The sequence below is a fragment of the Mixophyes fleayi genome, chromosome 7 (genome assembly GCF_038048845.1).
Source record: "Mixophyes fleayi isolate aMixFle1 chromosome 7, aMixFle1.hap1, whole genome shotgun sequence".
In the NCBI taxonomy this organism is placed as follows: domain Eukaryota; kingdom Metazoa; phylum Chordata; class Amphibia; order Anura; family Limnodynastidae; genus Mixophyes; species Mixophyes fleayi.
In genome coordinates, this window is record NC_134408.1 from 102,378,170 (window position 1) to 102,390,280 (window position 12,111).

Below are 12,111 nucleotides of genomic sequence, written 5' to 3' on the forward strand. Positions count from 1 at the left end.
TTCTCTTCCCTTATTGGAGGTAGCGAAATCCGAATAAAGCCTGATGTCCACGAACACCTCGGCGCTTATTGGTGTACTGTGTGTAGCGCTGAAAGAACCAGTGAGGGATAGAGGAGTTGGATTGAGTGACGTTGCAGAGGCGTGTGCCTTACGTCACGGGTTCACTCCCACTCTGAACTCCCGTGGGACCGGCTGGCAAAGGGGGAGACGAATATGCGGTGTCCAGTCCGGCCGTCCTAGCAGCGACTACAGTGGCCTCACTCGTTTCTGTACCTTGGTGCCAACCTCCTCATGCCTTCGCTGTGACTGGCCTGTTTAAGATAGGGGGAGGCCTCCAAGCAGAAGGAGGAGAGTGGCCGTTTGGGGTAACCCCCATCGCCGCCTCCCAGGTCTGGCACCATGGGGAACACGGTCACTTGTTGTGTGTCTCCGGACGCTAGTCCCAAACTAGGTCGTGCCCGTGGGGTGGTAGAGCGGGCTGATCCTTACCAGGTGGAAGTGGAGCTCAGTGAAGCTGAACCCGGCCCACACTTACAGCACATCAGTGACCGGGAGTTACCCGATGGTAAGGAAATCTTTCAATTACCTTGTAACACATTAGACATCTGTTATTTCTTTAAGAAGTCATATTTGACTGGCAGTTGCTACCTTCCTGTGATTTTCTGTAGTGAAGGTTTGTATAGCCCCCTCTTTATAGAGATGTCACAAGTTGGTGTGTATTCAGTAGTTGCTGAAGTTGTAAGTTCTATAGTATGTGCATGTATTCATTTATAGGTTGCACAGCTGGCAATTTATAAATGTAGGCAGTGTGTGTATTCTGTATTCTCTAGAGGTGTAGCAGTTGTAAGGGGACCACTTGCCTTATTGTCTAGCTTTGCTAGTCACATAAGGAGCCTGTTCTTTATACCAGTATCATAGAGTGAGCACTTACCTTAACTGCTGGTGCCAGTTGCTTATGACATTGGTTCCCAAACTGGGTGCTGCGGCTCCCTGGGGTGCCGTAGCAGCCTCGCTGGAGTGCCGCAGCTAGGGCTGGTGGTAAGCAAGGCGGGTGCAACCTTGGTAATTATTTTGGCTTGGGGGTGCACTGAAAAATTATGGAGACCCTAAGGGTGCCCTGAACTGGGAATTTGGGATCCACTGGCTTTTGATGAGCATACTGCCTCCTCTGCATAAGTACTCGGTGTATAAGTATCGCAGGGAATCGCGTTTGTGTGTGCCTGTCACATATAGGGGGAATCTGCCAAATTTTCTGCTTGTGCAAATCTAACTGGTCTGCTGCTTTCAGTGCATGGACCATTTTCATAGAAGGTCCCATAGATTGTAAGCTTGCGAGCAGGGCCCTCTTACTTCTCTGTCTGTATGTATTACCCAGTATTGGTTTATTAATGTTTGTTCCCAATTGTAAAGCACTACGGAATTTGCTGGCGCTATATAAATAAATGTTGATGATGAAGGGTGCCTTGGCACTAGCACAAGAGGATACTTGCAGCTTTCTTTGCATCTGCCAGACCCATAGGAGTGTATCTCTGAATAAAATGTGTGTGCCAGATGCATTGGGGGAGGTGGGGACTGCTGCTTGACCCACATGTGCCATTTGCACCTGGAGCAGCTCTTTCTGTCTTCTTTGCAAATAGAGGCTGTGTAGCAAGTATATGAAAGCTTTCATTGCAAACATTTTTCACTATCCTGGTCACTGAGACTTAATGCATGTGCAGTGCATGAAGTATCTTTATTTTATCCCCCCATGTATGTATTTATTTATTATAAGCTTGTGGATAGGGCCTTCCTACCTTTCTCAGTCTGTCTGTATTGTTTTATCACTGGGTTTGTTCCCAATTGTAAAGTGCAGCGGAATTTGCTGGCACTATTTAAGTAAATGATGATGAAATATATACCGATCAGCCACAACATTAAAAGCACCTGCCTAATATTGTGTAGGTCCCCCTCGTGCTGCCAAAACAGCTCTGACCCGTCAAGGCATGGGCTCCACAAGATCTCTAAAGTTCTGTGATATCTGGCACCAAGATGTTGACAGCAGATCATTTAAGTCCTGCAAGTTGTGAGGTGGGGCCTACATGACTCAGACTTTTATTTCCTCAGCACATCCCACAGATCAAATTGAAATCTGGGGAATTTGGAGGCCAAGTCAACACATTGAATTCTTTGTGATGTTCCGCAAACCATTCCTGAGCGATTTTTGCAGTGTGGTAGGGTGCATTATCCTACTGACAGAGACCACTGCCATCAGGGAATACTGATGACATAAAAGGGTGTACTCGGTGTGCAAAAATATTTAGGTAGACGGTATGTGTCAAAATAACTTCCGCATGAATGTCAGGACCCAAGGTTTCCCAGCTGAACATTGATCAGAGCATCTTACTGCCTTTGCCGGCTTCCCATAGTGCATCCTGGTGCTATCCCTTCCCCAGGAAACGACGCATACGCATCCAGCCACCCACATGATGTTAAAGAAAATGTGATTTCTCAGATCAGGCCACCTTCTCTTTTTGCTCCATGCTCTAGTACTTGCGCTCACATGCCCATTGTATGCGCTTTCAGGAGTGGATGGGGTCAGCATGGGCACTCTGTTGGGTCTGTGGCTACGCAACCCCATCATTGTGTTCTGATACCTTTCTATCATAGCCATCATTAACTTTTTCAGCAATTCGTGCTACAGTAGCTCTTATGTGGGGTTGGATTAGACGGGCTAGCCTTCGCTCCCCACATGCATCAATGAGCCTTGGGCGCACATTACCCTGTCCACAGTTCACTGCTTGTCCTTCCTTGAGCCACTTTTGGTAAATTCACTGCTTACCGGGACCACCCCACAATACCTGCCGTTTTGGAGATGCTCTAACCCAGATGTCTAGCCCTCACAATTTGGCCCTTGTCAAAGTCACTCAGATCCTTATGCTTGCCCATTTTTCCTGCTTCCAACACATCAACTTCAAGAACTGACTATTTACTTGCTGCCTAATATATCCCATCCCTTGACAGATGCCATTGCAACGAGATAATCAATGTTATTCACTTCTCTTGTTAGTGGTTTTAAGGTTGTAGCTGATTGATGTATACTCTCTAGAACGCGATAGTTCTCCTATTCTGCGTTTCTTATGTTTCAGTTGCAGACTGTTGTCTTGTTTCACACCTTGCCAAATAGATATTGCGTGTCAGCCCCAGAACATAACTTATTGTTTACTGCTGGTTCTCAAAATCCTTTTTCTGTTAACGTCTTACTAGACATGTTTCTCCAAATATGTGTCCTCTGTTTCATTCAAATTGGTTCAAGTTCACAATTCTGTTATATCTGCAAATGTTCATTTGTGAAGTTACATGCCTACTTCTGCACAAATGCACCTCATTTTGCATGGATGATGAACATGGGTCTGTGAGTCAAGATGGCAGCCTGCTTCTGGAAGGGCACATGAGGTTACTCCCCATACAACATTAGAGGTGCTATCAACACATGCTCTGTTGGAGCTTTAAACCTCAAAATCCTGTAGCAGGAGACAACTTGTTACAGGGATGTTAAGAGCTGGGTATGTCTCGAGTCTTCAATATATATTTTGGTTAGCAAACAATACTTTACTATATTAATTAAGAACAGCATGCATAAAGGATGCTGCTGACATTTTTTGTGTGTAATCATGTGTGACAGGATGTGTACCCTATTTGACTCAAAGTGTCTGCACAAGCGTTTTGAGAACTGTCACCGCTAGTACTTTTGTAGATGGATAAGTAGAAATGTTCAAAGCACTAGTATGACACCAGCCATAGTTCTGTTTATTATATCATTTAAAAGACCAGAAGTGAAAATTCAAGGTGCACTTCTATATTGCCACAGCCACACTCTGCTTTTTTGCTGATGATGGCTAGCACGCAGACTGCCTCTCATAGATCCAAAATTTATCATAAACTTCACATAGATGACTGGAAAAACCTCACTTAACAGTAATTTGTTCCAGGATAGGGAGGTTTCAAACACTGTTTGGGGGTATGAGAATTTTTGTCAATTGTTTGAAACCTCTTTCTTGAAATAAATTACTCCAAAGAGAGACTTTCCCACTCATTTGTTTTTGTGTCTCTTATATCTTATTATTTTTTATTATTCAAGTAAGCCAGCAAACAGACAAATATTGAGTAGAACAAGCTGTTTTAATTATGTTGGTTGCTAATGTGACATTTCTCAGCCTCCACAATATGGTAATTTTGAACTGTATTCAATCTCTTACTGATGGCATTTCAGACATGAAGTCTTAGAACTGACTGTCCTTAATGGAGAAGTGTGCCCAGAATGCTGTATCTTGTTGACCTGTTCCTTTAAATATATTATTTTGGGCCATGTCCGTTACAGCACTCTGTCCTTTATAGAAAGATAACCGCAGTTAGTCCTATCCAACTTCCAGTTTGCTGTTTTCAGCACGAAGAATAACGCAGTATAAAATTAACTTCTAATGTATGCAGCATGACTAATTGTTCAGATCAGAGTGTGGAAAAACTGCATTGTGTTAGTGGTCTCAAGATACATGAATTAGGCTTTATGTATTGTATAACATTCTTACTGTCTTGGAGCTATAAACTGCATTATTTGAAATATATTGCATTGGTATTTTTTGATCCATTGGAAATAAGCCTCATGTGATCCTTGGTTTTTGCCCCAGGAAGAAAATGGATATACTTAAGAATAGCTAACCCATGACATTTTCCCTACAATAAAATGTAGAGTAACTTGCAGTGGCATAATTATAAAACTGTGGTCTCTGTAGCAAGATATGAAGGGGTACACAAGTTTTCCAGTTTTTTGGCAGGCCTGTTGCCCGCCTTGGCTCTGTGCTGTTCAGCACTTCCTGCTCAGACTGGAAAGGAACACCAGACTTCCCAGTCCCCTTTATGCAGAGTTTAGTTTTAGAGCCCCAGAATGCACAGTGGTATTCAAGGGCTTCAAATACCTTTCAGTGTTGACTGCCACACCATGGACACTACAGAGAAGCATGAGTAGCACCTGCACTAGGCCCCATAGCAGCTGCTTTCCTTATAGTTACACCCACTGCTGTGCTTCTGTGTGTGGTGTTAGAGGAAGCTCCATGTCAGTCTTCTGTCGTTTGCTTTGGTATAAAAATATAAAAGTCCGTTGGGAGGAGAACAAATGGATACAATTTCTTCTTTTGCTTTAGTTTCTCATTATTAAGACAATGTACCATTTCGCCATATATTTTTATGTGTAGTGGCTAACAGGATGGATGTACTTTTGGTTTGGATCATTCTCTAATTAATGTGATGTGTGACAGCATGACAATGTGAAAGAACAGATTGTGTGCCGTGCTGTGCACAAACCATCTGCTTGATATACCAGTGACTGCGGTGCTTATATCTGTTATACTAAGTAAGAAGGATTGCTTATTAAAACTTAAAAACAAAAACGTATGCTGGTACCAAAGGACATTAAAGTAAATTAAGTGAACATGTCATCTGATGTAATTCAGGTACCTGCGTTTTTCCTTTCATTTGATTGCGTGTTTTACAGTGGACATCAGCAGACATCTCTTGGTACATATCAGATGGGTGTCTTTTGCAAAACATATCTGCTTGGGTTATTGTCCTCTGTTGCAATGTATTCTTTTAAAAGCCTGTTTCTAAATAAAGTACATTGTGATAAGCTTTTCATCTGCCAATTTTACTGCACTTTTTTTTACCACATTGCAAGAAAAAATTGGTTTTCCTGGAGTATTTTATGGCAAAATATGCCCAGTTCCATGTATCTTTTAATATAGTTGGAAATTACATTTTCCTATATATAACCTTAATTTTGTATTCCATGTTACAAATAAAATGACTATAAACTGCATCCTTAAAGCAGCAATACCACATATAAGGTTTTATCTTACCTGTTCGCCTACAAAACATTATATCTCTTTCAAAATCTCTTTGGATGGATGTCCAGTATGTCTTCCAGTCCCATATAGACTCACAGTTGTCAGCATGTTATGTGAAGGCAATGGATTATACAGTGCAGACAGAGCCCAGAAGGGCATTCCAATGCCTCTCTGCTCACTACATTGTACATGGTAATCGCTGCAGAATTATAAATCTTTAAAAGCAGCCTGAATAAACAAACCCCCAAAAAACGAGCAAGGTTTTCATTACCATGATTACCAGTAATGCATGCATAAATGTAGCTGCATGGTTACCACAATACCTCTCTGCTAATAAGGCAACTTAATGTGTGTGTGTGTGTATGTATGTATGTGTGTATATATATATATATATATATATATATATATATATATATATATATATATATATATATATATATATATATATATATATATATATATATATATATATATATATATATAGATATATATATATAGATATAGTAGGGTTATTTTTTTTTATTTATAAGACATCACAAAGGGTCTACAACACTATACAGAGAGGATGGCAAATCAGGACATTGCAGTAAAGAAAAAAAGTACACTATAGGCAAAACCGTAAAATACATAGCAAACAACTGAACTATACCTTGAGGAAAAGTCATGAGAGGTCAGGGACAAATTAGGGAGCAGATCTGGCATTTTCTTAACCTTTACCCAGGAGTATGGCAACACCAAACAAGATCAAAGCCTGTGATAGAGAGGAGGGAATACACAGCTGGCATAGTTTATGAAAGAAGGAGCAGCCTGCTCTATGCTTATATTGTAGAGGTTGAACTCATTGCAAGCATTTTGGCAATATTATCATGGAATCTCATAGTAAAAAAAAAAAGCTATTTTGTTGGTGCAGTTCATTTTATTTTAAGTTACATTCCATTGACAATAGAATTTCATCTATACCCTTTTTGTTTTTCCTTTGTACTGATTGTACTCTTGTGCTGTCAGGCTGCATGATTGCTTTGTGTAACTTGTGATCACATACTAAGTGAGTTGTTTTTTTATTTTCATTCTTAATTGCTCACATGTTAAGCGCTGGCTTTTTAAAGGTGCAACACCACTTCTCTTTTGATAAGTGAGAACTTGCCACAGTTGAAATGCACAGCCTGACCTCTTAAAACTCCTTCCATGTACAGTTACATTTCTCTGTAACAATAAATTGTTATACATGAAATCGAACAATGCAATGTGTTTTGTTACGATAAAATATGATCGTGGGAGCAATATCGGACCAAACAGTCTTTTAGCTTTAGTGTTAGAGCTCCTATCTCAATAGTCTGAATTTGAGGATGAAACTGGTTTCCACCATTTAACTAAATGCTTCCAGTCATAGTTCCACTCATTTAGCAGGTCTTGAGACTACAGCTCACTGAAATACAATGTACACAGATGCTTTTTGGATTTCTCCTTCTTAACTGTCTTTAAAGTATAGGCAACACACAGTGTTGCAACGTCTGATATAATTTATTCAGCTTGACAGAATAATTCAGAACCTTTGTGAATGGTCTGTCTCCTCACCACATAAAACCACACTCCTTTTTTTTTTTTTTTTTTTTTTTTTAAATGTCAAAATCTTTAACAAATTAAAAGGCAAGATTTTCTGGAACAAACATAGTTCTATGTTTTTAGTTTTTTTTATTATTTTTAATATTGTTTCAACAGCAGCTTAATATTGAACATGAGTATAGTGTAAATGAACTGTGGTATGAAAATTGTGGGTTATATGCTTTATAAACACACTATTATCCATTAATCAATCTTGCAAAAATAAAATGGCAAAGTTTTGCCCAATGTTTTTATTTTGAAATACTACTGTCTATATTACCATTTCTCAACTGCTTCTGGAGATCGGAAGGTTCCTATTCCAGATAGTTATGGCCTCTTGGATCCGATAACCCGATCGTTACAGGGATATTTAGCGTCATTGGATCATCACTGCATGCATTGTTAGATCCTAGTCCTCCACGTTATAAATCAATCCTAATTGTTGTCTACTCGATGTCCATTGATGATTGTCATCAGCCATTGGTTTGGTCCCTCACATGATATATTCACCTTTTACTTATATAGCACGAACATATTAAACATGCTGATCTTGTGCAGTACATGCAGTTCTGGTTATTAGGCCCAATTGGCAATCAGGTAGATCACAAATTTGCCATACCTATTTCCTAGCCATGGATGGGCGATTCAAATGATGCTGATGAAGAATATCTGCTGACAGATTTTTATGGATTTTGACTATAGAATGAAGGATTTTGGGGGCACTGAAAAGGACCACATTGACTTGCCAGATGTTCATAACATGTTACAGCAGTAACAAGCTATTGAAACCTGGTTAAAAAAAAAACTAGAGACATAGCTGCAGCTTCATTTTATATTCAACAATAAAATGTAAAATTTTGTTCAAAATATTATTCCAAATTGATGACTGTACCTTTCAAGGCTTGTAGGTGCTGGATAATTACTTGTTCATAATGTGTTCTTAAAGTCTGTTAAATGTACTTACCGTATATAATATTACTATTCGAACAGTTACAAGCGAGGGCAAAATATTATATTTTGTTTACACTTTTGACAGGTGTTGCTTTTCAGCATCACAAGTGTATGAGTCTTTATAGAACTACATTTAAGTGTACACAGTGCACCACTGCACAAGTATAACCCGCCAACACATGGAACTAAGCTAGCCTTATAGCATTAAATTAACAAGTATAATTACATAATCCAGTCCCATCTGCTTAAAGCTGTATGATCGCCTACTACAAAAATGTACTAACTTAGTGATTACCCTAGCAGGAGCCCAGGGGGCTTCTATGTGCAGCTGTTTTTTCCATGGGTTCTTCTCACAGCCTCAGCTGAAAACAGGCTGTGTAATGTGGCAGAGGGGAGTGTAAACAGGAGGAACAGTCCGAATTTGCAATCAAGAATTTGGTCCTCACAACTCTCCCTCCACCCCCATTTTAAAAGTGCCGAACACAACAAATATGATTTACATGTGGCTGTTTTCCTTGGGACTTCGGCTAGGGGAATCTTCAGGTTAGACAAAATGATGTTGTAATGCTGTTTTGTAGATGCTTTATGGTTACACTCTACTAGATTCAAGCCTCACCAATATACGAACAAGTGTTTCTTCAGTGTGTTATTTTGTTTGTTTTTGGGTGCTAGTTATAGGACAAGGTTGCTGAAACCATTTTGCTGTTCTTTAAGCATAGATTGAAATTATTTATTAGTGAAGTTGTGGCTTTTGCTTTAAATGAAGCCTTGCAGAGTTAAGGTTGCTTTTGGTGTGTTGCTACTGCAACGTTTTCAAGTTGTCTGAGCTAGGGGAGAGAGAAAGGAAGGAAATCTGGTTTAGAGGTATAAGGAACGGAAGTAGAAGGAAGGGAAAAGTAGGGTTTCAACCTCTGTTGTATAGTTTGTTTGGTTTTTTTTTTTTTTTTTTGGTTTTTTTTTATTAAACAAACTTCTTTGTTTAAAGTTGTATTAGTGGGTCATCTAGAAGTTACCTGGTTTCATATCAGGCTGTCGATTTGCAACATGGTTTGATTTGTAGCTTTGTTGTTAATGTTATTTCTTAAAATTGTAACAGAGCATTACAAACACTGAAGTACATATAAATAAATGAAATCCCCGAAGTGATCTCTGATAAATGCTACATATCTACTTTCCTCAATCTTACTGTGCATGGAGTATTTTCACTACTCGGGTCAAGCAATTGTTTGTTTTGGTTTGGTTTTTTTTAAAAAAAGTTTTTACCAGCTGCCAATTTCTACAGTGTTCTACACTGTTTCATACAAACCTATCAAATTGATTTTTTTTTGTTTTCTTTTGAAAGTGGGATCCTCGCGTAAAACGTTGTATGGCACTTGGCTTTCTGAAAAAGTTTTGTTGTTGTAGTGCAGCATGTTATAACTTCATTCTAAGCTATAGTGTTGCTGCTACTGAGGTCTTAAGTCCTTTCATAGGGGCAGATTCAGTTGTCCACGATGTTCCTGAGAAGATTGCGGAAGTGCCTTTTTACGGCATAAATCAGCGTTCTGTTAAAAAAAAAAAAAAAAGCACAAGGTGTCGTTCTGGAGGCACCAGGCACAGATTTTTTTATTAATTGAATCTGCCCGATAGAAACAGGTCACAGACAGAGCTGTCATTATTCTTATTTTTTTATTTATTTTTTTTGAAAGGAGGGGGGGGGGGGGAATGTGCTGCTGTTAGCCCTCTTTCCCACTTGCATTTCATTTGTGTATAAAAACATGAGCTCAATGCCAATAAAACTGTATGATTGACATACAACTATTAAGTAGCACTTTTATTTGCATTGAATGGAGAGAGAAGATTTGGGGAAATAAATGTCACACTCCCTAAAGCTGGGTACACACTACAGAAATTGCAACCAACTTTTTATGCTGAACAATTTTACATGCGATCTATGGTCCGATCGCTCGGTCCATGGACTGCATACACACTATTCTTGTTTAGGACGATAAAGGAAAGAGCGGACGTCCCTTTAGCGACTTTTTACAGCCATGTCGTGAGCAATGACTGTAATTTCGTACTCACTGTTGTGGATCGGTCGGAAGTTTATACACACTACAAAGCGGAAACGAGATTGGAACGAAAATATTAAACGGTACGACCAACCAAATGAGGCGACAATCGTCCATTTGGGCAGACTTTCGACCATCGTGTCACTACACACACACACTGACCCGACTTTTGAACGAGCGGTCGTATGTCGACTGATTGAGCTGATTATTGGACGAAAACCGTGTAGTGTGTACCCAGCTTAAGGCTGAGTACACACTACAGGTTTTTCACCTGATTATTGGGCCAATCACACGATAAGCAACCATTCAGCCCTATATTGCATTAGTATGTACTCTCCAATGATTATTGTTCCAAAGCATATTGTATCGTTTGGTTTGATTTTATAAACGGACTAAAATTCTCGGTAAACGATGTCATTCAAATTCTGCAGTGTCTATACGCTCACGGCCAGCAGTGTAAGTAGATCTCAATAGAGTTTACAGAGTCACAATCTCTTCAGCAGATGGTTATGACGGATGAAGAGCACAGCTTTCAGACAAAGTGTTTTTAGCCTTTTATTTCTGATATAAAGTATAAGACTATATATAATAACACATCAATTGGCAAATTATGTCTCTGTAAATATTTGAATAAACAGTATTTTCTCATGGTTCATCTATGTTTTCCTGACTTTAAAGATCATTCAAAGTAATTTCCTTGCGCTCCTCTTATAACTGCGTAAGTTTTAAAGTTACAGGTTGTGACCTATTCTAAGAAACCTTGCGACTTTCTGTAACCCGTATCCTCAGCCTCCATCACAGGTCCACAAGTGACCATGGCATCATGTTAGTCTCACTAAGAGAAGGTGCTGGACAAGGCCTGGCTGTTTTTGTCATTGTTTGTGTCAGTCTTAGTGTAAATTTTTATTGTTAATTAAAACTTATATATTATAAGAAAACATGTACCCCATGCTTATTAACTAATTATGACTATTAGAATATTATCTTGGAGATCTGTGACCTCTATAACTAATAATTTTTTTAAATCATTTTTATATGGTCTTGGGATTTCTACGATCATTGCTTGATACCATATGTAGTTTTATATTGTTTAACCTTAAAATGCAAGTCTGTATTCCATCTCATGTCATTTTAGATTTATAGTTTCTTTAAAGACATTTTTAATATTAATCATTGTTTATGAACATATCTTTCTTCATGATTCAAATAAAGCTAAGTTTTTAGTGATATTTTTATTTTATTTTTGTTATTTTTTCTCCCCTTTAGTATATTTTGGCTGGAGAACCGCACAGGTAACATAGCTGACTTGATATAGCAAGTGATTTCATTAGGTTTTTAGTAGACTTGGCACATGTACTTTCGCCTTTATGCAGAGTTATTGTGCTTGTGTAAGTGAGACTAGGAATGAAGCATCAGGATCACATTCAGACTCATTAGAGGACAAGATTATAATAGAGGTAATCTGATCAGACCCTTGTGACTCGTGTTGCCCTGTGCACTGCTGCATTATCAATTGCTGCATTTGTCCTTCAAGCCAGCAGCTTAATAGACCAGACTTTAGGTGATGTCCAAAAAAGCAAAGCTTGTACAGTTCTGCAGTAAAATATGCTTTTGACTAGCCTGTGTGTGGA

General features: G+C 39.0%; 1 protein-coding gene across 1 annotated transcript in view; it reads left to right on the forward strand.

The window, feature by feature from the left end:
- The first annotated feature begins 135 nt into the window (after positions 1-135).
- The window catches only part of CCNYL1 (cyclin Y like 1), a 38,106-nt gene continuing 26,130 nt past the window's right edge, over positions 136-12,111 (forward strand). The window contains exon 1 of the mRNA XM_075180222.1: positions 136-565. Coding sequence (XP_075036323.1) covers positions 400-565 — 166 coding nt within the window. The 5' untranslated portion in view covers positions 136-399. The remainder of the gene's footprint in view (positions 566-12,111) is intronic.